The sequence below is a fragment of the Pipra filicauda genome, unplaced genomic scaffold (assembly GCF_003945595.2).
Source record: "Pipra filicauda isolate LSUMZ 115617 unplaced genomic scaffold, ASM394559v2 scaffold212_size3012638_pilon, whole genome shotgun sequence".
Classification (NCBI taxonomy): domain Eukaryota; kingdom Metazoa; phylum Chordata; class Aves; order Passeriformes; family Pipridae; genus Pipra; species Pipra filicauda.
In genome coordinates this window covers 360,912-387,585 of record NW_024104324.1, presented here as the reverse complement: position 1 = coordinate 387,585, position 26,674 = coordinate 360,912, and the positions used below count along the sequence as shown (strand labels likewise).

The window sequence follows — 26,674 nt, the reverse complement described above, 5'->3', positions numbered from 1 at the left end:
CCTTAGGTTTCCTTTTTAAAGAAAATTAACCTTCAAAGCTAGCTTATGACCTTCTAGAAAACCTGAAGAAAAATGGTAAACAACTGCACAACATAATAAATTTTTTAATTCCCATGACCTCCTGGGGACAGACGTCTGGAAACAGCATTGCCCTGATGGCATTAGGAGGAGCAAGGTTGCTCCTTAGGAGCCAATGCTGGGAGAGAGCACTAGAAAGGGTTGCAAGCAGAGAGGTGACCTCAGTTGTGGGATTCAGAGCTCCCCCGGGGTTGTCTTGATTAGCATTCCAGCAAGCCCTGGTGCTAGCTGTGTTCTGAGGTAGCTTACAACTTCCAGGGAGATCCAGATCAGACTTCACCCATGTTGGACCTGCTGCCTGCTCTGGCTGCACCCCAGTCATAGTGAGCTTGTCTGTACAAACCAACCCTCTGTAAATGTTTGATGGAGGAGAAAATTACCAGCTGAGATGGAAAGAGGTTTAGTCAGACTTTGGGTCCAAAGGGGCTTTCCACACCTCAGCATGTGCCCGAGTAAATAACTCCTTCCTTTGTCCATGTTGTCAACCTGGCAGATGGCAGAACAGTTATCGATTACAGTTTTCCCCAGTACAGCAGGGCAGTCTCTGTCTTAAATGTGACTTTGAAGAGCCCAAGGACAGAAAGCTCAGCACTGGGCTGCCAAGCTGGGGGAAGCTTCAGTCAAGACTCCTCCTGCCACAAACAGTGCTCTGCCCAGTCCCATCTTGCCATCCGGGCAATTTCACACCAGTACGTGCTGCCACTCTTCCCTGTCTAATTGATCACAGTTATTCCCATCCCACACACTTTCCATCTCCTGGACACGCAATCTCTCCCAGAGGTAGAGGAGACTCTGTTCAACTCTCTTCTCTTCCTCTATTTTCCTTTGCACAGCACGAAGTCCAAATGTCACTGGACTTTATTGCATCAATCCCTTGCTAACCCCTTTATTTCCCCTGTCACACTGACAGGTGACATGCTGGCAGGCTCTTAAAGCAAAGAAGCACACACTGCCCGTGGCATGGTAACAACTCTTGGTTTATCCCTCTCGCTTTACACCAGGACCTTGGCCACTTGGAACTGCCTGGTGTGTCTAGCCTGGCAGCCTAACTCGCCTCTGTCTGGGCACTGCAACTTCCCCGGAGTTAAATCACTTTACACCACTTAGTGAAAAAACAAGTGAATGTGTTTAGTGTTGTTTAAACCTTCAAGGCCTCATTTTTTTTGTGCTCCTTTGCTTTGAGTTCCTTTCAAGGTTCCCAAATGCTCCAGGAATGGAGAAATCCAGGGTCAGCAACCCCATGGAAATAAGTGCCCTTGGAGCAAAGTGAGGATGTGAATATATAAATATTTAACCAGGGGACACAGTGCCCCCTGTCCCTCACCCATGCCTGGCAATCATTACTGGGACTGAGCCACTCATGATCCGCAGAAACGGGACAGAAGGTGATGAAATGAAGCCACTCCCACACAGCAGCTCTGGGGTTGCTTTGGAACCCCCCACAACCAGACACTCCACCGGGGCAGGACCACATGCCAAAATCCTTCCGCCCACCATTGTCCCAGGCCAGCTCAGTGCAGCAGCTCACCCCATTTGAACGTCTGGTTCTAACCTCCATCTGTAGGGTAATAATTAACCTTGAATGGAGGTTGTGCAGCGTTTTTTCCCCAACTCCTTCCTTCTTTTAAACTCTCAGACATAGTGAAAGTGAAACAGTGTCATAGTCTCTCCCGGTGAACAAGGAGGTGAAGGTGCTGGAGGTGTTGGGCAGGTGTGGACAGGCCTTTTTGTCCACTTTTTACAGCCCTTTTCAGACAGAAAAGGAGGACGAAGAGCAGCGCCATTCTCAGAGGGAGCCCCTCGACCAGCATGTGCGTGAGGAATGATGTCCCAGTCAGCTGATGTGGGTGAACTGGCCTGGTCCTCTGCCCTGCAGAGCTGCCCACCTGCCACTGCCTCTTCCCTGGATTTCCTGTAGCAGGGAGCTGCTCTCAGTTTCAATCCTGTGCCATTCCTGTGGATCATTGTTGTGCCATCCCAGCTCGCCGTGGATGGGATCAGTTTGGTCAGTACTTGGGTATATATTCCATCCCTTTTCTTGCCTGTTTCTTGTTCCTTCTTCCCTGGCTCCCTTTACTGCTCAACTCGTCCCTCTGATCCTTGCTGCTCTGCTCTGTCCATAGAGTCCCCATGTAGAGTTTGAGCTAGGTGTCAGCCTCCTTCCTACTGAAATCCCCGGACAATGGGGTGCCCTCCTCTCCCTCCCACCCTCTCTATGGCCTGTGATGGGGTGAGATCCTGAGCGAGGCAATGAATGGTTAGATATTCCTGTGAGAGCATGTGATGCAGGGTCTGATCCCTCTGTGAGAGCAGCTCAGCAAACCCATGGGAAAGTGCAGTCCCTGCAGCTCACAGCTTGTGAAATAACCATGCACAAGGGAGTGAAACTCTCACTGAAGAAGGGTGAAATCTATTTCCAGAGTCCAAACATGTCCATTCACTGCAGTCATATTTCAACCTCTGGGCTGGACAGATCTGAGACAGGCAGTTCCTGGCTCACCTCAAGCAATAGCTGTTTCTAATGATCTGAACTGTTCACTGAGCTGCCCTGAGCCTGTGCCAGGGAAACCATGGCATTTTCCACCCTCAGCTCTGCAAAGTAAGTCTCCATGAGTGGGCTGTGTTAACTGGTGGCCTGATGAGAGCCCTTTGCAAGGGAAGGAAGGCAAAATCTCTCTCTCTTCCCCCTTCGCAAGCATCTGGGCCAGCCCTCAGGGTGGGCAGAGGGGAGTTTGTCTGCAGCAGGACAGGAGCTGAGCAAGTGCAGAGGGTGTGATTGCAACCCAGTAGCACTGACAGAAGCACTCCAGCTGAAATCTGAAATCTCCTGCAGCATCCCCTGCAGCATCCCCTGCAGCATCCCCTGCAGCTCACGCAGAGCTTTGTTTGGCCTTAGAGATGCCCATTCTTGGCATGCTGGGATGCAGTGCTCTGAGGCAGAATGTGAACCCCTTCTGCATTGTACAGCCTCCTGCACTGTAACCATGATGATTCAGAGTGCAGAGATAGTTGTGGTTTTAATGGAAGGGGCTAGAGCAGAGTTTGGGTACCCGCTGGGGACCACTCACCCCTGGGCCACCTCCAGCAGCTGTAGGGCAGAATTAACAACATAACCCAAAGTTGCCATATTCAGATCAGAAAGTGGCAACACCCCAGTGAGACTAAGGGGGGATCATCATTCCTGCATGGCTGGAAATCCACCTAGAAGAATGGAAAGTAAAACCATACCTTGCTACCAAGTGAAATGGTATTTTTGCACAGACTTCAGCATCTCTGATGGTTAATGATTCCTTGGTGCAGGAGAAATAGCTGCCACTTTCCTGATTTAGGGAGTTAAGTGGAGCTTCCCAGAGCACCAGGTGCAGGCCAGCATCTGGTGTCTGTGGGTAGAGAAATTGTTTCAGCAGCTGCAGGCTACAACAACTTTCCCTATCTTTGTGTTATGCACAGGAAAAGAATGGGCCAGATTTTCACTCCAGGACTGACTTTGGAGAAAGAGTAATATCCTGTTAAGAACACCTCTAATTCTGCTGGTTTATGCATTTCAGTGATTACCATCAACGTGTTTGGTAAACCTCTTGTTGAAAGACAAGAAAAATAGAAATATGGAGTTAGACCCAAGGACTGTGACCTCAGAACCAGCCTCTCCGACGAGCAGTGCCGGGGAGGAAAAGATGGAGATTAGTTCTGAACTGAGCAGCCCAACTTCACACAGCAGGGACAGTGGGTTCTTTGGAAGTATTAGAAGGTTAAGTACCTGGAAATCAAAACAAAGTCAGAACAAAGAGAGTGGAAACGAAGATACTGGCACTTGGAAAGGAAAAAGATTTTTGCGATCATTTAGGAGCTATGAGAAGAACAAAACCACGATATGCGATGGTGTAGAGAAGATCGGTGAAAATAAAGAAGCAGAACCCATTCAAGGAAAACCTCTTTCAGGTAAGAAGCAAAACCACCAGTGTTATTTGCTTGGCAGGATTAATGTAACCTTGAAGGTTACATTAATTTACAGTGTGCAAGTGTTGGACCCAACAGAGGTGCTAAAGAACAAGGTATCCCATCACAAGGGAGAGACAACTGCATCCCTTGCACGGTCTCGTTGGGTGTTACCTGGCCCAGGCTGGGCAGGTCACCTGCTGTCACTGAACATGCTGCTCTGTAGCCACCACTGCCTTATTTCAACCATATCAGCAACCTACCCATCAACCTGTCAGTGGACATATCACCCTTCATACATATCAGTCACCAATCTGCTGACCACAGTTTGGGAACTGCTGGTCTGACAATACCTAGAAGTGCAGTGTGGACTATTTCAACACTATTGCCTGCATTGCCCTTCTGGACAATTTCTGCTCTTCAGCTCTCAGACTGATGGTCCCCTGACTGTGCTCCGTAGGTTGGTGCAAGGCCTTGATGGGGAATAAAGATAGTTTGGCTGTGATCTGACTTGGCATCTCCGCTTTGGTTCCTAATCTTAGAGACTGCCTTGCAAAGACACTTTCACAGATACTTTACTCTCTTACACTGACTTTCCACCTGTCCTTCTCACAGCAGCAGTGCTACAAGTATTTATTGTTTGTCTTCCTCTGGCTGGTTACTCTCGTGTGTTTTGTCAGCATTATGTAGATAGGTCTTGGTCTAATTATAATAACTACCTTTAGCATAGCTCTCACCTTTCCCCAAGTGTGGGCAGACTGCAATGACTTTGATCGTGGCTTGGGCACCGCTTCACTCCATCTTTTCAAGGCAGAGGTACTAAAATGCATCCACCTGGCGATAGACTGAGGTGGGTTGACATGGCTTAACCTTTCCTTGGGCTAAATTTCTAGAAAGAAATTCTTGATCTTCTGCATAGGGTGCCACAGGGATCAGATAGATGGCTGGCATTGTCTCACTGCTGTAATGTGCTCTACCTCACTGTGAAGTTATTTACTGCTTTACACTGATACATTGTGAGGTCGGTAAGCTGGATCTGAGCCTGTCTCATGAACCTTGCTAGTCTGATCTCAAAGGGTCATAGATGAGGAGCAACAGGAAATGTTATCATAAGATTTTTCATCTCCTGCAACAAATGAGCTGAATAATTGCATAAATAATGCCCATTCTCTGCTCAATAACTCCTGTTTGGCCTGGACTAGAGCAGCTCTGTCAGAAACACATCCCATCCTGAGATAAGTATGACAAGTGATGGAGACTCCACCATGTGCACCATTAAGCTGAATAATAGTTAATTGCCTTTCAATTGTCTTCCTTCAACCACCAGCTGGCTGATCTTGTATTGTTAAATTAAAGATCCATTTAGCACCCAACATCACCTCCCTGAATGATTATCCTAGATGGTGATTAAATGGTGTTTTCTCACTTTGATAAACAGAAGAGAATGTATTCCTCTAGTCTCTCACTGCAATCATTTGTATAAAAACAGATTTTATATTAATTTATCTAGAAGAGACTAAGTTAATTGGTACAATCTCCCTCCCTTCCTGGTGTAGAAGCAACTGTAGCACCATATAGGTACTCAAAGATTTATGTGTTCTATGATGTATCAATAGTTGGGATATGTGGCATATTTCTGTATTTATACAGATACTCTTATGCTACACAGATAATTTAATACATACGGTATAAAACCCGTGTGCAGACAAGCCCAAGGGCACAAATTACAGGCTATGGACCAGTCCTTCATATCTTCTTTGAGTACTCTCCAATTTTTCCTTATCATTTAATATGTGTATGTCCCAGAAGTAGTGGTCACACATGCCTAAATAGGACCCTTTCCCTTCTCTTTAATATTTGCCCAGTATCACAGTGGGATCTCCTGTTCAGAGCATCTGTTACAGTGCTGGAGATGGTTAGAGCTTCCCAAGGTCTCTCAAAAGCTAACAGTGCATCTGGATCTCCTCAACACATGGCAAATACTTCCTGTCTTACTGGCAAATAGGCAGTGGTTCTTGCATGAACAAGGCTTTGTAAAGTAAATGTGAAACTCGGTAGACCTCAGCTACTGCTACCCCCCCACACACACTTTGGGGTAGCACTATTTGGTGGCTTTTGCCCAGCCTCAGCCAACACCAGCCAGTACTGGTAGTGGATGCCAAAAGCAAAGGAAGTGGGGAAAACCCATGTGAGACCTGAGCACCAGGAGCACCCCAAACCTACAGCTTTGGGTGCCCCTCCAGTGCACACACCTCCCCAAACCACTCAGTGCTTGCTGCTCGGGAAACAAACATCGCTGGTGCAAGGCAGTGCTTGGCATCTGACTGTAAGTTTATATATAGGAGGTGAACAGCCAAGTCATCCAACCCTGAACCACCCCAGGAGGGTGAATTTCACATACATGGCATACTTGGTGTTTCAGTCTTTATTCCGGGACATCAGGACCACCATCCCAGAGAATCTCCTCACTCCCCAGCCAAAAGATTATTGCAGGTTGCAATAACTGCAGAGCTAAGAAGCGGTGTCTTCTGGTCCTCCAGAAGTCCCTCTTTTTGATTGAGAGGAGGCTGAAGACCACAGGCATTCACAGAACATCTAAATGTCTGGAACAGGTAAGAGGCATCTTACCTGTGTCAAGAAGCCAGTTTCTGTGACTGACACAGGTTGCAAAGGGTGGCCAGTCCCAGATGGGCCAGTCTCTGGCTTGCTGTCTCAGTCCCTACATCTCAAGAAGAGAGATCTCATTATGGAATCACCAGAAACCATCTCTGCATTTTGTTCAGCCTCAAAAATGCAGAAGCTAGTTTAGCTGTGACATTAGTTGGATGTATTTTAGGAAACCTTGATAATGCACAAAATCAAAAAAGGAGAGAAGCCTGGGGTTTGCCCAAGGTTACATTTAAACAAGAAATGTTCCAACAAATGTGTCAGGAGCAGTGCTGAGCACACTGGTATACAGGAAACAAGGACAGATATGCTAAAGGAAATCCTGCTGGTATGGTATATTCTGAATTCTTCCTGATGCCAGTCACACTTCATCTCCACACAAGCAGAGAGGCAGAGAGAGAGGTGGTTTTATGCTGCCTGAGCCCCCAGTATCCCCCTCTGCAGCCTCATTAGCCATTGCTTGAGGTTTTCCTGCAGGGCTATCATCAGCTTTTTGGATATTTCCTACCTATGTAACCGGCACTTTAGAGATGTGGCTCGATTTGCAGTGATTGCATTCCCACTGTTTTCCTCTCCTGTGTCAAACAGGAGCTGAAGAGGTCGAGGGGATCAGTCTCAGGGCCACTGCTGGGACCTGGCTACTCAGAGCAGCCCCCTGCAAGCCTCCCTGTGGGGCATTTTGTCCTGTTACCCACCTGTCAAGAACCTAACACCTGCTTTGTCCCAACCCCTTCCCCTCTCTTTCTGCAGTAATGGAAATCAATGAACTTATTCAGAAAAGACAACTCCTGGAAGCATTTGCAAGTATCAAGTTATTGGAAGATGAGACTATCTCTGAACGGAATGCTGAGAAATACAAAGATAACCCACAGGAGCTTTTACGGAAATCCAAGGATGTGAATTTCCTTTATAACTCCATCGCAAATGCTATCCAGTCCATAGTGGAGGGAACGCTGGAAGCTTCCACTGTAGAGGAAACCATGCTGACCTCCATGGTGACTTTAATTGCCCATGAAGAAGCAGCTCATCCCAACACAGACAAAGCTGTTCATCCTGGGTCAGACTTGCTTGGCAGGCCCAGAAAGTGGAGGGAGATGTGGAGGGAAGCAATCAACGAGAGTGCTAAAAAAAGAGTCCTGAAGGCACCCATGGCATCAAAGGAAGAAGATCGTTCTTGGCTTGATCTCCACTTAAATTTCCTCCAGAAACTCCTGAGGGAAGATTTACTGAAAATTAAGTTATCAGTAAAAAAGTGCTATCCCGAGGAGTATCAAGTGTGTGACACATATGTGGAGGCTTTTCATAAGGCCATTGCCTCACATTTGCAACACCTCTGCCAGAGACTGCTGGATTTCAATGAGCTCTACACCTTGCTCGACTGGGTGGCCAACACCTACCACAGGTAAGCTGCTGTGCTTGTCACATTTCCTCTGCCTCCTCCGGAGAGCGGCAGGGCGGTGAGGTACTCCAAAAGCACTGAGCTATTCTTAGTTTTCCAAGTGAGCAGGAGAGACACAGTGACTTCTACAGTGGAGCCAGATAGCAAATGTGTTAATAGGTGGGGACAAAGGTTTGTGGATAAAGCACTTGCTGGTTTTTAAAGATGTACCTCACCCCCTTTTTCCCCTCCCTGTCCCACTGGCTGTTCCCACATGGCAGGAAGCTCCTCCTCACAGCTCAGATAAACCTGCTCCTTTCTGCAGATATTTTGCAAGATCCAACAGCTGCTCAGTGACTTTTCCAGGCACAGGGAGGGACCTGTGGGGGAGATCTTTTTCCTGTTTAATTAAAACCATGATGCATTTGGCAATGGGCCACATTAACCCCCTCGCATGGGGTCAGAGTTCTCTTGAGGAGGTGCCAAGACATCATCAAGTGGAAATTTTATCCACATAAAAACAAAGGCTCTGTCTCAGCCGTGTCTGCTAGTTGAATGAGAGGTTTCTAGAACCTCTTAAGGCTCCTTGCAATTCAGGGGTGACTGAAATATTCTAGGAGCTGTAGGGATGTAGTAAACACTATCCTCAGGGCACCCTGGATGTATGGGGGTACAGGCAGGAATTTTTTGTAAAAGCCGTAAAAACTGTGTTGCTTGTACAGCCCGTGGAGACATCTTAGGCGCTCACAGAAGGTCCATGCATCGAGTGTCAGTGTCCTCAGTTATTTCCTGCCCTAGACCACAGCCCGTCACCCCAGCCCCAAAGAGCTCCCAGACTGAAACTCAACAGAGATACACAGCGAGGTGGGAAGGAGATGAGAAGCAACATTCACAGGAGACGGGTCTGGAAATAAACATGTGAGAACAGTCACGTCAAAGCAAAATTCTGTCTGTTCCAGTAGCTGGTCTCCAAGAATGGTCTGAACCAGATGCCCAAGGAAGGGATAAATGCAAAGCAATTGACAGCCCTCAAAAAAACCTCCAAAAAACAACAAAGAGGGAGTGAAGGCAGGAGTATCAGCACTAAGTCAAACAGTGGGCAAAAATGACCAGGGAGGGAGGCGGTGGTGGAGCAGGGCAAGCAGCAGTACATGGTTTCCCAGAGCACGCCTAGTCTGAAATAGCTTTTGGGTAAGAAACACTTGCACTGCAGGTAGTCTTTGTTTTGAGCAGCCCTCAACATATTTCTTCCATGAACTTGTCCAGTTACTCCTAAAACCCTATTTACAGTGTGGTGACCATGATGATGTGTGTAACCCCCTCAGCATCATCAGGCCCTACTGATCTCATCTGGAGGGAAATTCCTGCATGTCCTCAGCCCCTGGGAACTGTACTGCACCCCAGCATTGCAGGAGAGAGAGGAAAGAAACAAACTTCAGCAGCCGGCTTCTGCATGAAAGAAAAATGCCCCCCCCCATATTTCTCTAACTAAGCTGTGAAAAAGCTTATTAAGAGGTTGCAGCTGTTTGGGGCACTGTTTGCAATCACCTTGATGGTTTGGGCTGTTTTAATTTAATTTAATTTAATTTAATTTCATTGCTCCTTGGAACCCGTTCCAAAAAAGAAGAAATTGTCTGACTGAAACTCATTATTGGTGTTACAATTCAAATTAATGAAAAAAAAAAGAAAGAGTGGGGACTAAGCTCCTCAAGTATACACTTGAGACAGTCCTTTCAGTTGTGGTGGAGAGTCTGTATTTAGATCTGTGATGTCCTTTTGAATGAGCAGCAGACTCTGGTAGCACTGGGCTGTGCAATGCTCCACATGTGCAGATGTACCTCTCTGGGAAATCTAAACCATCACTGTGGAACCACTGGCTCCAGGACACTATCAGCAAGCTGAGTTTATTTTCTGCTGAGCAGTCACTCTGCACCAGGCTGACCTTGTACAGTACAATCCTCACTTGGATCCGAACCTGACTGTGGGCACAGTGCTGGTTTGGCAATGGGAACCCTTTTTGGCTGAGGGAATGAGCAGGTTGTGTGTAGGACATCACAGCTGTGTTCCCTGGTAACCAGGTGACTGCTTGAAACTTAGGCCCTACCTTCATCAAGTGCATAAATATTTTCTTCTTTCCATTTTCCACCTTCATCACCCTGCAAGATGCAATGCCTCCACAGTCCGTGGCAGATTGCAAGAGCAGCACATTCAATTGTACAGGCTAATGACATTTCTTGCCCTAGAGAGAGAAACACAGGCACTCCCTCCCTTTCCCTGCTTCCAGGCTAATCAGCTGGTCTGAGTACATGTCAGTCCAGAGGAAAGTGAGTGGTAATGGTAAAGTCGTGTGTCAGCTGAGCACACTTCGGAGTCAGACTCTGTAGCTGCACATCCACCCACCACTTCCATCTGCGGGGGAACATGGCTCGTATCCCAGGCATGGGAGCGCCTTCCAGGGGCTGTCCTGCACGGAGCAGGTCCTGCTCTGCCACCTTCCCTTGCTCCGGATAATGCACAGAGAAGAATAACAGGTTGATAATGAGCCGTGATGCGACGCGGGAGAGGAGCCAGGGGGGTCAGCTAGCGACAAAGCAACAAGCTACTACAGGAATTACCCTGAAAGGCATTTTGCAAGCTCATAGTCGAATGAATCAGCTTCAGGTTGTTTATTTTAAAAAGTAAATTCTCATAGCACTTTTCATGTCCAAACAACTCAGAAGTCTCATGATTTCTGAGGTGGGCTGGAACCTTATATCATTTTGGGTTTGAATAATTAGGATTGTGAATAGCAAGGAAAGATTTTCTTGTTAAATCTTGAAAACAGGCATCACAATTTAAGCTTTAAGTATATTTCTCATGGCTTAATAATTACGTAGTTCATGCTGCATGAATATTCCATCAGTTTATTCACACTCTGAGGCAATATAATTTGTTAATTTGAATCTTTCCAGTGAACTCTTTCTGGGTCACCCTGATCTCAAACCAGAGGTTAAGACAGAAAACCTGTCCCTGCTGTTAACACCAGCTGACTGGGATAAACTGAAAAACAACTACATTGCTTCTGCAAAGGTAAGAGCTTTGACCTAGTCCCCACATGCCCCCTCAGGGAAGGTACAGGAGCCCCAGCCTCCCTGGCACAGGTCTTGGATGACCGTGTTGTGGTTTCTAGCCCCACCAGCTGCTGAGTCCTGCCAGCACTGCACAGAATGGCCTTTAATGAAAAACAAGAAGGTCCTGAACACCAACTCAGGGACCCAAGCTGAGTCAAAGGGACTGTACCAGGCCCACACAGTGTGGCAGAGGCTTAATGAAAGGTTGTAGCTGGGCTTTATCAGATTGAATGCACTGCAAAGCCAGGTGTAAAGGCATTTTAGCTGCTGCTGTCACTGTGTGGGATCTTCTCCAGCACATCTGAGGTTTGCTACAGGCAGACAACTTTTGGCATCCCCACCAGAAGGCACCCCCATGGTTCATGTCCTCTGAGGAACTCCTTCTGCAGTTGTTTTTCTGCAGTCCTTGCTGGCACCCTTTGTAAGACTACAAGCCTTCCTGGCTTTTTGTTGGGCTCAGTCATTTTCTTGCAAACCGTTTCTGAAACAGGGCACTGATCAAGGTGAGCTCAAGGTGCCCAGCTGAATGAAATCAGTATTGCTCCACCATGCTGGTGAAAGCTCACTGTTTCACCGGCAACAAGATTGATTTATCAGCCAGGACTGAACACTGCTGCTGGTTACTTGAATGGCTGTACCTCTGGAGAGGACCGATTTGATCTTTAATCCTGACCTGGTGCATTCCATGTGCTGGAGGACTTTGTAATCAAGCAAACAGCTGACATACTATTTCCTGCCAGGAGAATGACTCTCCTTTGATATGAGAGTACCTTGCCCACACACAGCACAGCTCCTGATTTCTCCTGAGATCCTGTTTAGACTGACAGGACTGGAGCAACACCTGTGACTCTTCTTACCTCTCCATGCTGTGCACGTGAACCTTACACACGTGACAATGGAGCAAAATGCAGTGAGCCTCTGTATTCATGTTTGCTTCCTTATCCTGAGCTGCATGTTTCCTTCCTACATTTAACATTTAGGAGAAAATCAAAAGTTATTTTGGAAACATCCTGAGACTAGAGGTCACAGAGAAGTGGGAGAAGGAAGTTCATTCAGAAGCGAAGGAAAACCTCTACCACGCCTCGCTCTCCTTTGATATTCAAACGGTATTTAATTAGCTGGGGTAATGTTGGGGGGGGGGCTCTGTGGCTCCAGGGAAACTGAATTGTTGCCTTCTGGGGTTGAGGTACTGCCTCCTGCCATAATTTATGTAAGTCACGCACTGGCAGAATACATTAGAGCAGAAAATGACATTTATTACAACTTCTGGCTCTCCCGCTTGCCTTCTAGCTGCAAATTAAACCTGCTGTCAATTGTGTCAGCAACATAATAGGCAACTGATTTTAAAGTCCCTAAGCCTCTTTGATTAGAAAGAAGAAAGAGAAAGGGAAAAAAAGATGGAAAGAAAAGGTTTGTTAGAAAAAAAACCTTGGCTTAAAGAACAACTTTGTCCCGGGGCTGTGGAAGCTGTGGAAAGGCCGTAGGCAGTAACAGCCACTCCAATTTAAACAGTACAAAAAACAAAAGCTCCTACTAGGTTTAGGGGCTACAGGGTAATAAATCCAGGAGGGGTTTGGATTCATTCTCCTCACTCAATTGGTTGAGTCACTTCAATTAAATAATACTAACAAAAAAGAGAGGGAGAGAAAAAGAAAATCAAAGAGTTTTGCCTGCTGCCATGACTATTTTTCCTTAGAGAAATATTACACATTATGTGATCGTGGGGAAGGCAGGTCTGAATTGGATTAGCAGATGGATAGGAGGCCTTGGGAAGCACCAGAATGGGACTACAACATGCCTCACTCTGGAGGTGCAGCCAGGACTGTGGGAATGGGAATTCAGGAGGAGTCCCAGTGCAAACAAGGCTTCAGGGTGGTGCCTGACCCTCTGTGCTGCCCTGTTATCACTCCTGAGAATGGGACTTGTGTGAGCCTCTAGGGATGGGGCTTATAGTCATCCTTATCATGGGGTCATGCATGGGAACCACTCAGCTTCCCTTGGGTTGCCGATTGATCCCTCCCAGAAACCCCCCAAAAGAGGAGGATGACACTGGGTGAGGTCGGAGCTCCGGCCAACACCGCCTCTAACTCACACTCAGACAGCAAAAGGACGTGAAGCAATTAGGGATGAATGATTATATCACAAATCAATCGGTGCTTCTTGGCCCATTCTGTGTTATAATTTTTAAAACTGCCAGAGAATAATGAAAATCTCCTGGTAACAAGTTGGCTGTTTGCCCCTTTGCTAGGCGAGGCATCCTTACTAACCAAAGCTGCATGAGATCCTTGGAAAGGATGTTTCTCCCATGTCTGTCCCATTCACTGGAGCTTTTTTGTGCCCTTTTCTAGATTATCGGGGAGCACATGAAGTTATCTGGAGCTATCAGCAGAAGCCTGGAAACAAAAATGCTTGAGCTGTGCATGACAGAGCTGCTTGAATTTATACCAAGGTCGTTACCACTCCTGGCAGTACTTTCTTTTCAAATGAGTCTCACACTGGTAAAAACACAAGGAAAAGGTCTGTGCACTGGACCAGGTGCTGGCATCAAGCAGGTATAGGTCTACTCTTGGGAGAATTAAAGATTACAGTGAGCCAAATAACAAGCAAGCTGCAGAACAACCTGAAGGGAGTCATAAATAGATCCAGACAAGACTCTTGCAAGTCTTAGAATCTAATGCCAGAGCTCCAGGAAGGAGCTGCTGTCTGGGAAGGGATGGTACCACCATGATCACATCCATCCAGGACCTTTGTGCATTAGACGCTGGTCACTTGCAGCTTCAGCCATGAGCAAGCAGCAATTATGGACCCCTCAGACCCAAAGCCTGCTTGCCCAAAACATCATCTGGGTGTCCTAGGGTGAGTCCTGCTGAGAGGGTTTTCTCTGACCTCCCATGTCTTTGGGCATAAAAATGGATGGTGAGACCCTCTCTGCTACACCTGGGCAAAACATACAGCTGGGCTGCTTCTGAGTCTCTTTGAAATTCACCCAGTGTCCAAGGGAGATTGCTGAAATAATTTTTTTTTTACTTGATAGTCTCCACGTTATGGCCTCAGATCTTACCCGCTGCAACATGCTTTGGGAATGCTCCAGGGAAGGTTTTAGGCTTGCAGAGGGTCCCAGCACAGTGACACATTGTCTGATGCCCCTGTCAGGGCTGTATTTGGGACGTCCATGGATGTTCGCCAGAGCAGCAATCTGCGGAGGAGAAAGGCTTTTTGACGTGAATCAACTATGAGCAAGACTAAAAATAATTTTGCATTAACCTTTGAAGTTTCCCACCTCCAGCAGGCAGCAAGTGTGGAGTTTGCTAATGCAGGAGCATGGGTGGGGAGCCTGAGCACTGCTTTCTCCCATCATGAGCCTGGGGCATGGCAGGGGTCCAAATTGCACTAAAGGCAACACTTTCCCTTCTAAACCCTCATCTCTAGTAGCCCAGCGATCTACACTTCTCTCCCATGTGCTGAGTGAGCACGGTAGTTCAAACCAGCTATTTGGCTTTGAAGTCTGTCTGGGTTTTTGAGGAGAAACAAGGTAGTGATGTTCTGGCCTTTTCTTTCCCTCATTTTTCTTATTTTTCTCTTTTATTTCTTTTTTCTTTGTTCTTCTTTTCCTCTTTCTTTATTTTTTAATTATTTTTTCTTTTATTTTTTCCTTTTATTTTTTTATTGGGTTTTTTATTCTTTTTTTTAAATACTGTACAATTCAAACCAGGGCAGCAATAGCTCTCAAAGGACCACTGAAACTTAAGCTTCTATGGAAACAAACCTGAGATACAAGTGCCTGAGGCCAGCCTAAGCAGATCCCTTTACCCTGACAAAGAATGGGACCATCAAACAAAGCCTTCTTGAGCACACAGCTTCCAGACATCAGCACAGACCTGTCTGTAAAACAGCTGTGAAACCCATAGAACCTGTGCTACACAAAAAAAAAGCTACCTGACACTGAGGTCAGGGGGAAGAAAAGTCGGATGTGCTACCCTGTTCCTATTCACTTTCTGTTTTAAAATCAGCCCTCAGGTAAATCCTTTGCCTGTGTTGTGCTTAAAAAGGCACGTAATATATTGTCCCAAAAGCCAGCAAGATGAAGGTCCAGACTTACAAGCCTGAGTACCACAGCTGCAATTAAACCCTCAGCATGAGGAAAAGTAAGAGTTGGCCTGCCCACATCCCTGGCATCTCTCCAAAAGTGCTCTGTACCTGCTCAGGCGAGCGCATCCTAAACCTGTAATTATCTGCCATCTATTTTCCTCCAATGCACACACATGTTGTGACAGCTGGAAAAAACACGTCTGCATACAGAGGGGACAGGTTGGGCCAGCCACGGGTGTCTCCTGACATCACCACGTACACAGAAGATGAGCCATCCTCAGTCCCCCCCAGGTGTTACCTGAGTGTCTTTTCTTACAGGTTTGAGAAGGAGTTTGAGAAGGCTTGGAGCACTGCCCAGGACAGCCCCATCTTTGCACCCTATGTTGTTGCCTACATCAACAGCTTCCACGACCTAATGTAAGTCCACTCCCCCTGAGCTGAGATGCCATGGTTTTGGGGTCTGGGAGGGTAACAGCATCTGTAAAGGAAAGATCAAGGTCTCCTTGGGGTGCCCCACTGGGTGCTCAGTCTCCAGCCCTTCCAACCTCACAGGAGGATTTTCACCAGGGGATGCAGATAAAAGTCACACGCATGAAAAGACAGAAACATGAACAGATGCAGTGCTTGCATGAAAGTTTTAAACTCATTTTCAGCCTCAGAGGAGGGGTTTTTCCACGTTTTCTTCTGGAGGTTAGCAGTATAAACCCAGAAACACGGTCTCAAGGCTGCCTTTGGCACTGGGCTGGAGGAAACTCTATGAAAGCACTGAACCTGAAAATAAACCCCTGCCATTGCATCTGGCAGCTGGAACTTCCAGGGCTTTGCATGAATTAGTTATTTCAAGCCACTGGTTGAAAAGTGCCTCTGATGAACAGGTATCGTCAGCGCTGACTATCAGAGATCTGACTATCCCTCTCCCCATAAGTAGGATGGTGCCAGTGAGCGCATGTCCCAGGGTCTGGTCCCTCAGCCCAGTGCTGTGGTACATGATGACCTTGCACATCCCACTCTGCAGCCGCTTACACAGCTGCCACAGCCCCTCCCAGTGCCAGTTCCATGGAATACTGGTGGTGTTCATACGCCTGCCCCAGGGGGATGGTCTGCAGCCATGCAGGGACATGGCCCACCGAGGCCCAGGGTCTCTTCAGCATCTGCAGTCATCTCTGCCATGCAGATATGGTGCTTCAGAGGCCAACCCAGCAAAACAGCACAGGAATAATGCATGGGCTCTAGCCACCAAAAAGCTTGGGTTGTGATCTCCAGCTCATGTTGCTGCACTGCTGCCTGGCACTGCCTCCTGTGAGGATGCTATATGCCAAATATTACTGAAGGGATGGAGAGGATTTCGTGTTCGGTGTCTCGCAGGAGCCGACGGCTCCAGCCGCAATGAGCACTACCGTAGGGAAGTCTCTAGATGGCACGGTCTCTCCAGCAATGCTAACCTCGCCGAGGAGCTGGCTTTCACTGCCTCCTCCTGACCCTGCGGAACACTGCTCTCCCCTTCCCTTCTGGAGACTGGCGAGGGGGTGAAGGGAGACGACAGCCCCAGGCAGGGAGCTGGCAGCGTTTGGGTGGCGGATTGGCTCTGCTGGGTTTATTCCTGAGTCAGCCTGAGGTGATGAGTGCTGGGCAGAGCTAGATGACCTAACAGCATGATTTTTTGCATGCCGGACCCAGAATTCAACGGGAGTTGCAGCCCTGAGCTCCAGCCTGGCATGACAGGGATGCTATTGAGTGCTTTATAGTCCTGCCTGGGCAACCTCAGACGTATAAAGTCTGGGCAGAGGTAGGAACCTGCCGCTCTCCGTGGTCACAGCAGTGGATATGGCACATCCATGGAAGCTCGAGCACTACTGGTGTTGCCTTGCTTCCTCAGTTCCTCCACCCCCCACCCCTCCCAAAGTGTGTTACAGTGGGACGGGAATGGAAAGTGAGAAGAAAGACAGGAGCACACAATGCCCCCAAAGTTCACACACATGCTGGGGATTCCCTTAACCTCTCAGAAGTTGTGTTTTCTTCCTCATGGGGTGAAACCTTGCAGAAGTACACACTGTCCTTCGGAAATTCCACAGGTTTCCATACCCATAGTCCCCATCCTAGCTGCTGATGATAGACATTGCGTGGAGTGACTCAGATGGGCTCTGGGGGACACAGGCTCAGCAATTTTCCCTTCTTTGGCTTTATCATTTACTTCTTTCTTCACCCACAGCCCCTCAGTGCTCTCTCAGGTACTTGCAGACCATTTAGCAAAGGTGTTGCTCAAGTGAAAGAGCAACCAGCCTATGCAACTGCTCCGCATGGCTGCACCACCCCACCTGATGAGGAAATCTGTGGGGTTTTTAAGCACAGTCACAGCTGTGACTCATTTTCAGTGCACAGGATTGTGCAAAAGGAGCCATTACTTTGACCCATAAAGTGTTTCCAAGAGGAAGTACTACAAACAAAAGTTTATTTAAATATAATATCCAACATTCCAATCCAGATAAAATGCTTAGGGCACTGTAATAGTTTACATTTTAACATCAACTCACTGGTGTTCTCTCTCTCTCTGTAGGTCAGGGTTAGAAACAGAGTTTGAAGTCAACACTGAGGAACTGCAGAAGATTTTGGCAGCTCTGACAAGGAACTTCACAAATATTTTTCTAACGAAATTAAAAACAAAAACACAGGTAAGAGGATCTTGGCCATGTTATTTCCTCAATGTAAGGGGTATGTGCAGGACCACTGCAGAAGCTGAGAGCCATTGTCCTTCCCCTGTCTCACCAACTAGACCTCATTTTGCAGCGCATGACATTATGGTCCCTCCAAAATGCATCAAGCCTAACACTCCTGTAGAAATCCTCCTTAACTCAAAGCAACACTTCTGGCATCCTGGGAGTTTTTTGCTTTGAGCAAGGATACCTTTGTCAAGCTGTTTACAACAATCAAAAGAAAAGGATATTTAGTGGCTTCCAGTATCTCAGGCAAAGCAGTAGGGAAAAACCTTCCCCGTAATGAGGCACATGGGAAGTCAGCTGAACACCACCAATGAGACATTTTTTCTTCTACTAAAACGTTTGGATTTCTCAGGACTTTGATTTCTTCTTACTGATTCGTTGATCTGCCATCATGGTCTGTAAGCAGCCTCTTCAGACAGGACAGAATTAATTCTGGTAGAGGTGATTTTTCCAGCCTGTTCCCATGGTGAAGAAAGGCTGATTTTTCCAGCATGAGGATGCTAAAGCTCTGGTATCAGCTGATAAAGCTCTGATATCAGCTTAACTTGTGTTGAGGCCTAAAATGCAATGCAATGTGCTGCAATGAAGTTTGTGCTTCCCAGGTGCTGTAGGTGGGACTTTCTGGTCTCAGCCAGCTGGGGCCCACTAGCTCTAGCTGGTATAATACAAGAGATGAGGCAAATCAAGCCTTTGGTCACATCCTTTTTCACTCAACCTCATTCACTTTCTAAATCCCCAAACATAACTTTCAAAAACCAAGGCAGTCATGGGAACTGATGCAACCTAAGCCCAGTCTGCCTGGCCAAGGGGACTTTCCAGTGACTATAGATCTTGTCTTGGAGCCTAAGTGACAGGCAAGGAAAGGAGTCAAGCCAAGGCATTGAGCAAGAGACCCAAAATGTGAGAACTGAGAGAGGCTGAGGCAAAGCATTTCTAAACAGCTCTTTTGGCACTTTGTGCCATGGTCTGGTAGCCACGGCAGTGTTGGATCAAGGGTTGGACTTGATGCTCTTGTAGGTCTTTTCCAACCCGGCTGATTCTATGATTCTATGATTCAGCATGCTGGGAGCATAGCAGGAGAGCACAAGGAGGGGGAAATAATTGGGAAGGAGATTGCCAGGAGTCTAAAGCCAGAGCTCCCGAGAGCTAAGAGGAGAAAAGTACAAAGAGGATGTGCCAGAGGAGGGATATTTTGCATTTGGCCCTTAGGGGAGTTTCTTCCAGAAGTCTTTAGCAGATATTGCTGTGTTTCTGTGTGAAGGCACATTAAGTCTATGGATCCAGCAAGGACAATAACCCACTGAGAACACTTGGTCAGAGTACCTTGAACCCAGGACTGATGTGAGACAGTGCCATAACTCCCATGTCATCACTGATCACGAGGTATCAAGCTGGAGATGCTCCCAGATGCTATTCCCCTCCCATCACATTAGACCAATGAGCAGAAGGAAAATCCCAGTAAGACTTCATGCAGGTCTGCAGGAGTACAGATAGCCTCCTGGAACGGCTGTGAACATGAGGAACTTGATTTCCTTGTGGACAAGGCTGTAGGGGTGATGGATTACTGGGCTAATTTCCAACAGATTCACTCCCAAGTGACCTGTCATTTCCACAGGTGGTGCAAACCCAAGTAACAGTAACACACATGACTGCACAACACAGCTTGTTCTAGTCATGCCTGAGTTTTCTGTGATTAACATTCACATCTGTTTCTTCACCTATGCAGTAGGGATACAAATTCATCTACCCAAAGAAATAGAGCTGGTGGGTCAGAAGGTGGCACAGAGAAAAGAAATGAGGTATCTCAAGTAAGCCTTTAATGCCAAAACATCTGCTCAGGGAGCGATGCTTCTCCTCTCTGCACTGGCATGCCTACCCAGAAAGGGGAGACGTGTCTGAATTCGCTGGGGTGGAGAGGGAAACTCACCCTGCTCTGTGCTCTGGGTGTGTCTTCCTGCAGAGGGAGTGTGCCATCAGTGCTCTGTGATTTTTGTTTTAAGCCAGCAGGTGTACAGCTGAGCGCCTTCAGCTAGGGCATCAGCTAATCTGAATGTTACCAGTGCCGTCAGTGAGCTGGTCTTTTTTCAGCCATTCCTTAAGAAAATCCTGACCAAGGACTGGATTTTGGATACAGGAAGGCCGGACTCACTGGCGTCAGCAGTCTCACAGTTCTCTGAGCACCTGCAGCACATGAGGAAGCCCACGGGTCAGGTAGGCCACTGATCCCACACCTGGGCACAGTGATGTTGGGGAGGGTCACAATGTCCTTTTCAGGCTGTGGTCAGACCTGCAGACTCCTCTACAGTGGTGGTTGCTCTTTATAACTGTGGGAACTGCATATGCAAAGGAGTTCAGATATTACTATACTTCCACATGTGGATTAAAGAACAACTTTCCTTCCTGTAGTTCAAATACAAAAATTGATTTTGTTTTAAGAGGAACAGAAAGCTTTCATGACAATTGCCTCTGAACATTGCAATTCCATGAGTTGCAGGCTTATATGCTCCTTTCACATCTATGCAGTTGTGAAATAGATAGGTGACAACTGCTCTGTATTTAAAATCTGCAAGCACCATTAAAACTGGCTTTTAAAACAATCAAAAATATCCCCCTTTGCTACTGAGAACCCAAACTACCAACACAAAATTGCGGGCTATTTCAGGGTGAGGAGTATTTCCGTGGCATTCCCTTGGGTGCAGCCACTGCTCTGTGCCAGAGCAAAGGACTGTAAGCCACTGATTCCTTTCATCAGGGCTGGCCTGGGCAGCATGTGCTGATGGTGTGTTGCCTTCATGTAGCTCCTCTATGTCCTCAGGTGCTGCTAAAGACCTAAGAGCTTTCCCTGCCCTCTTTCACTGCCTTGGCCTTGTATGGGAACCACAGAAAAACCATGAGGTTTGTTTTTTTTTTTATCCAGGAGCTTCTACGTGAAGTTCATAGATATGTGGTAAAGGAATATATCACACAGGTCATCAAACACAGATGGAGAATGAACAGGGAGACACGGCAAGAAGTGAGCAAAAAGATGGACCAGGAAGCCAGAATCTTTCATAATACTCTCATTGATCAGGTATGTGAGTTCTATCCTGGCCCATTCCCAGAGGTACAATATTTCCACTTGGCTTCCCAGAGACAAAGGCAGCAGGCTTCTGAGGAGGCCAAGCCTCAAGAAGTATAGAAGTCCTTAAAAGAGAGCAAGTGAGGTTATTACTGCAGGTTCATGGTGTGGGCTTCCAGCCCACCAGCTTCTCTGCAGTGGCAGCTTTGCGTGTTTTGTGGCTAGGCCAATGTTACAACCCATCTGTGAAGGCAAGGTAACTGAGGTTCTTGTTAATAGATCCCTTGGGGCAGATTAGAGTGAAACAACACTGAATTACCAGTGTTTATAAATATATATATATATATGTGGCAGGTTTATTTTAGAACAATTTGATTGCAATGGAAATGAGGGATGTAGCCATTTTGGTTATTGTCTATAGTAATATAACAATATAAAGGTATAAAAATATCGCTTAAGAAAATATGTAATGGAAAGGAAGAAAGAGAAAGAAAGCATAAGAGTAGATAGTGGAGAGGAAAGATATCACCACCCATGGATCCAGCGATGAGGCTTGATTTTCACAATTTAGATGCCTGTTGGTCGAAGTGATGGTCGCAGTCTTGATCCATCTGAGGTGGGAGAAGGCTGCAATGGGTTTAATGGGTTCAGGTGGGAATGCCCAGGTACCTCCCAGGGGGGGATGGCAGGGGGCAGGAGTTTCTCACTGTCTGATATAACGCTGTGGATAATATGCAGTCTTCTGTTGGAAGGCCCCAGAAATGAGTCTGGAGGAGCTTCGGGGTCTTTGATGGTTCATGACCCCTTCTAAAACACGACTGCTCTTTCTCACACCTGTGTAGTTGAGCCAGTTATGCCTTATCAGAAGAGATACGTGTGAATGTCCCAATACCTCCCCATGAAGGGGGAGTTTTACACATGAAACAGCTGTGTAAAGAAGGAAATTGGCATGATAAAAAACATTATTCCACCTCACAGGATCTGCTTCCTGTTGGCTTTTTCCTTATCTGGCTCAAAAACCACCTTGTTGCTTAAAAAAAGGTTAGTTTGTCACGGTCACCCTCCGGTGGTGGGTGCTCAAGCGCTCTGCACCTGGGCTGTTCTTACACAGATCAGAGGTTTTGCCACCACACACCCAAAAACTGGGTGCAAACCTGGCCTCAGCAAAGCAGCACCCTACCACTTTTGAAAATGGCTGATTATTTGAGTCATTAACATTGCAGTCTCTCATAGCAACATCAGTCTGTGATTTTCAGGGAAGCCAAAGTTGAATTAATTGGATTTTGCAGAAAGTCAGGCATCCAGGGCACTAAATCCCCTCTCAAAAATAAGGCACATGAAATTATTAGGCAGCAGGAGGTAAAGTGTGGCATCAACCTGTGTGCTAGACCACAGCCACAGTGCCCTGACCAGGGTCTGACTCCTGGGATGCTCATGAGCACCACGAAGGGCAGAGTCCGGCCTCAGGGGAACTGCTTGTTGGCACCTTGCTGCCTGCTGGAGGCAGCCTGTCCTGCCTGCAGCAGTTCTGCCTCACACCCAGCTCTGCACTGTAGGGAAAAATGCATTTAGCAGGTGCTGCTCTCCCCCTTGACATCCCCATGTGCCTCTTCATCCACAGGGCTCTGACTCCGACTGGCTTGTTCCCGCCATACACCACATTGCCAAGATCATTAGAGAGAAGAAAAAGGACAAGATCAAGGTGTATGTCAAGAAGCTGTGTCAGAATTATCCAGATATCAGGTACAAAACAACAGATGCCAGAACTGTTGGGCTCCATCCCGAGCTCTTCATCTCATTGTTGGTAGCCATATGTTAGAGGTCAGGGTGCCAGCAACAGTGGGAATCCTATCTTATTTTTCTCTCTTTATGTCTGTACACTTTCTCTTTTTTTCCCCTGTCTGCTAGATCTTATGATGCACACAAATTAACTTCAAAGCCTTTTCATTTTAGAATGGAATGGAATAGACTATTTCAGTCTATTAGGAAGGGACCTACTACAGTCATCCATTCCAGCTGCTTGACCACTTCAGGACTGACCAAAAGTCAATGCAAGCTATTAAGGGCATTGCCCAAATGCCTCTTAAGTGCTGACACCTCTCTAGGAAGCCTGTTCCACTGTTGGACATTCCTCTTAGTAAAGAAATGCTTCCTAATGTCAAGTCTAGAACTCCCCTGACACAGCTTTCAACCATTCCCATGCATCCTATCACTGAATTCTATTTTTTTGCTCCAAATGAACCTTATTTCACAGTAAAGCTCTGGTTTTATTTCAGTGCATCACCAGTATCAGCCCAGTTTGCCGATTTGTAAGCTCCAGATTTGAAGCAAATATTTTGTCCCCTCTTCCGAGGCTCAGACCTCGAAGTGAGGCAGCCATTGATGGAGATCAGCTGTGGTTTCTGAAATGACCTCAACACAACCATTAAATTTTGGAATAAATTACATATTCTTTCTTTTGTACTTTCCGTTTGTTGTTCCAAAGCTGCATCTGAAAAATTTAAAACTACTGCAAAAGTAAACAAAGTGACTGGCTCTGTGCATGGCTAAACAGCTGCCAACTAAATCAGAAGTTTCCTCCTCTTCTACAGCTCTTCTACCAACAACTGAGAATGAATATCAGTGGTACAGACTGCAGAAAACTCCATTTCATCAGAGTAATTTCAGGAAAAAAACCCGAAGGCTTTTGTACAGAGTTACACTGTTTCTGATGGATGACATTTATACAATCAAAACAAACCGTAAATTCAACTAATTGCTCAGAACGCTGAAGTGGACCCTCAAATATTGAGAAAAAAAAATCACATTAAATCTGTTTTCCTTTCCCCATAGCTGCAGCTCAAAATTTTTCATAACTACATTTAACTTTACTGGGTCAGATATGCTTCAGGCTTATCTGTGTGGGGAAATTCAAGACACGGACATGAAAAAAAAATTGTTCCTGAGTAATTTCCTAGGTGAACACACCTATTAAAAAAAAAAAAAAAAGGTTTAATCTCAGTGGCCAGATTAAGCTGACGAAGGAGGCAGTGCCTTTTCTGGGAAGGATGGGGGAGGTAAATTATGCCTAGTCATCAATGATGGCTATTTGAAAACAATTTTCCACTCAGAAAAGCCATTTACAAGGCTGTAATTTGTGGTACTTTTTCATCATTAGGCTCAGACCCAAGCCAGGTTTTAAGGCTTGTCCTCTTGATTTATCTAATTATTGACTTTCCATTATTGAGTAATACTATTTTTAACAATCAAGTTTGGAAAACGGGGTGGAACCTGCTGGACCTGCATTGCTTCCTGTTCAGGTCTCTTAATTCTTCCCCTGAGCTCCCAGAGTCATTGAGGAATTTGTATATACTGAGATTACTGGAACAGGGTATGTTTCCAAGTTGGCTTCCCAGCTCTAATCTAATTGGTGCCTGTCAACTTCCTAAATATTAGCACTTCCATTACTCAATTCAAAATAACCATTAAACAAAAGGTCTGCAGCCTCTCAGAAAAACTTGAAATAGGCATCACGTGTGTGTGGAGACAGAGGAGGAAATTCCCTGAAGCACCAGCCAGCAGGAGGGCATCCCACCAGTGCGGTGTGGCAGGAGCTGATGTTCACTGGCTTGATACCTCCATAAGCTGGAGACCCAACTCCTGGTGGCTCCTCCAGCGTGGTGAGGGGACAGTCCCTGGCACTTTGCTATGTCCTTGCTCCATCTCCTGCATGGTTGTTGGTTGTTACCTTTTGGGCTGGTTTTGCCTGCCAGGTCTGAGCAAGGTCGTGTTTGGTTTTTCAGGAAGGACCACATCCTGGCCATCCTCGCGCGCCGGGGGCTGGGGCGCACCAGGAGAGCGGCAATTCTTCGTCAAGTCTGCCATGTGCTGGAAAGCTCCGATGGAGGAGAGGGCAACACGCTCTTCGCTGAAATTGATGTTCCGGTGGTCATATGCTGCTTCTAAAACAGAACCAGAACAGCAGTCAGCATCCTCCCGCCTCCCACACTGCCTCTACACATGACCCAAAGTCTGCTACCCTCCCTTGCTCCTCTGCAAACCCAAATATTTGATTGCCATGGAGAAAGAAGCAGTTTTCTGAACTTGCTACCCTGAGTTCAGAACCCAAAGGCAACAGAGGCACTGAGACACCAACCTCCTGCAAGAGCCCCTGGGAAGCAGCTCCAGTTCAGACACCGTGTCTACCTCACGTTCCATACAGATTCTATTGCTGGGAGGCTGCTCTGTTGTTTGGTCCAAAATTAAATTTCTCTTCAGAGAAAACCAAAAGCAGTTTGCTCAGAGCTATATTAAGGCTCGGACTGTGCTTTGCATAATTATACAGCAGCAGAGCGAGAGCCTCCTTTGTAATTACTACCCACGAGCAATCAAGGGGCAGAGCTTGGGCAGGGATGTGGTAGCACCCAAGTCTTATTTCCTCCACTGTGAACCAGCTGGCCAAGCTGGCATGATGCAAGGCAGTGATGTTGTGACCTGATGCCAAAAACCACTACCTGCCTGAGGAGGAAAACTTTGGGTAAGCAAACCCCATGGGTGGGACATGTAGCACATGGACTACTCTGCCCTCCAGGATGGCCCTGGTGGCCCTTCAGGCATTTCAGCAGATTTTCCTCACTCACGGGCTGCCTTGGGAAACTCCTGTTGGACCGAAGACCTGTTCATGCCATCATAGCCTCTCTGTGTGGACAGGCATGTCTGGATCGGATGTGCCATGTGGAGTGAAGCTCCAAGTTCTCCTTGACCTGAGGAAAAGGGTCATCATGCCTCTAGTCCATTTTCTTGTATGTTTAAACATATTTTAACAAATCTGGTACAATCTGACTGTAGTATGAAACCAAATGTGAGGTGGACAGACATAGTGCTACAGATCTGATCCTCATCTGGTGTAAGCCAGCATCACCCCATTGATGGGCATGGAACACCATTGGTTTAACACCATGAGTGATCCAAAGCATCACATCCAGCATCTGCAGGGGAGACTAAAAGAGACATCCAGCAGCCTAGAGATGTACAAATCTGATTTTATTTAATTCAATTTATCCTTAGGTTGCCCTCCACAGCAATAAATCTGAGACTTTACAGAGATGTATTTATGATCTATCAATTAATCTGACAAATGTGGACATGGCATAGCCTTGAACACTAATTTGTCTACAGCAGAGCTTACAGCACCAGCAGTGAGACTTTCATTTCCTTTGCTTCAGGTTGCACCAGTATAAATTTCAGCCTGGGTGAGCAGCAGGCACTGGTGACAGGCCAAGGGAGCTGTTCTGATGGATGAGAAATAAAGAGTGCACCTTTTATTCACAATCATCCTATGAGAATTTTTCTAAGATAAACCTGCTACCTCCACAGTAAAGATAAGGTGTTCTTCTAAAGATGGCTTTGAAATATCAGGTACAAATTGACAGCTTGAGACAGAAAATCCTGGAAGGAATTTTCTGCCCTGCATCTTTCTTCAATACAGCTCATGACAATTCCTGCAAATCCTCAGCTTGGTGACTCTTTGTATTTGTTATGGAGAAGGAGAAGTAAAATATCATATGCATCTCCCGTTGGATGTGAAGAGCTCAGGAACACTTTGGAGCTCCCCTTTCCTGTCCTGGGGTCATGGTGAATCAGGGAGCATTGGATTACACCC

The 26,674-nt window shown here is 46.7% G+C and overlaps 1 protein-coding gene across 1 annotated transcript; it reads left to right on the top strand.

Annotated features, from left to right (window-relative positions):
* The first annotated feature begins 3,664 nt into the window (after positions 1-3,664).
* On the top strand, positions 3,665-26,125 carry EXOC3L4 (exocyst complex component 3 like 4). Its single transcript, XM_027735544.2, has 11 exons — positions 3,665-4,017; positions 7,432-8,083; positions 11,011-11,128; positions 12,150-12,275; positions 13,518-13,618; positions 15,577-15,675; positions 17,813-17,927; positions 20,064-20,186; positions 20,893-21,045; positions 22,655-22,776; positions 24,816-26,125. The coding sequence occupies exons 1-11, from the start codon at positions 3,684-3,686 to the stop codon at positions 24,976-24,978; spliced, it is 2,106 nt and encodes a 701-aa protein (XP_027591345.1). The 5' UTR covers positions 3,665-3,683; the 3' UTR covers positions 24,979-26,125.
* The last annotated feature ends 549 nt before the right edge of the window (positions 26,126-26,674 follow it).

What these genes read in the sequence shown, in the direction of transcription:
- EXOC3L4 (XM_027735544.2), top strand. Translation starts at nt 3,684, where the DNA reads ATGGAGTTAGACCCAAGGACTGTGACCTCAGAACCAGCCTCTCCGACG. An exon ending in CTGCTTGAATTTATACCAAG is followed by an intron (nt 13,619 to 15,576) that starts GTCGTTACCACT and finishes CTTTTCTTACAG; the next exon opens with GTTTGAGAAGGAGTTTGAGA. An exon ending in AACAGCTTCCACGACCTAAT is followed by an intron (nt 15,676 to 17,812) that starts GTAAGTCCACTC and finishes CTCTCTCTGTAG; the next exon opens with GTCAGGGTTAGAAACAGAGT.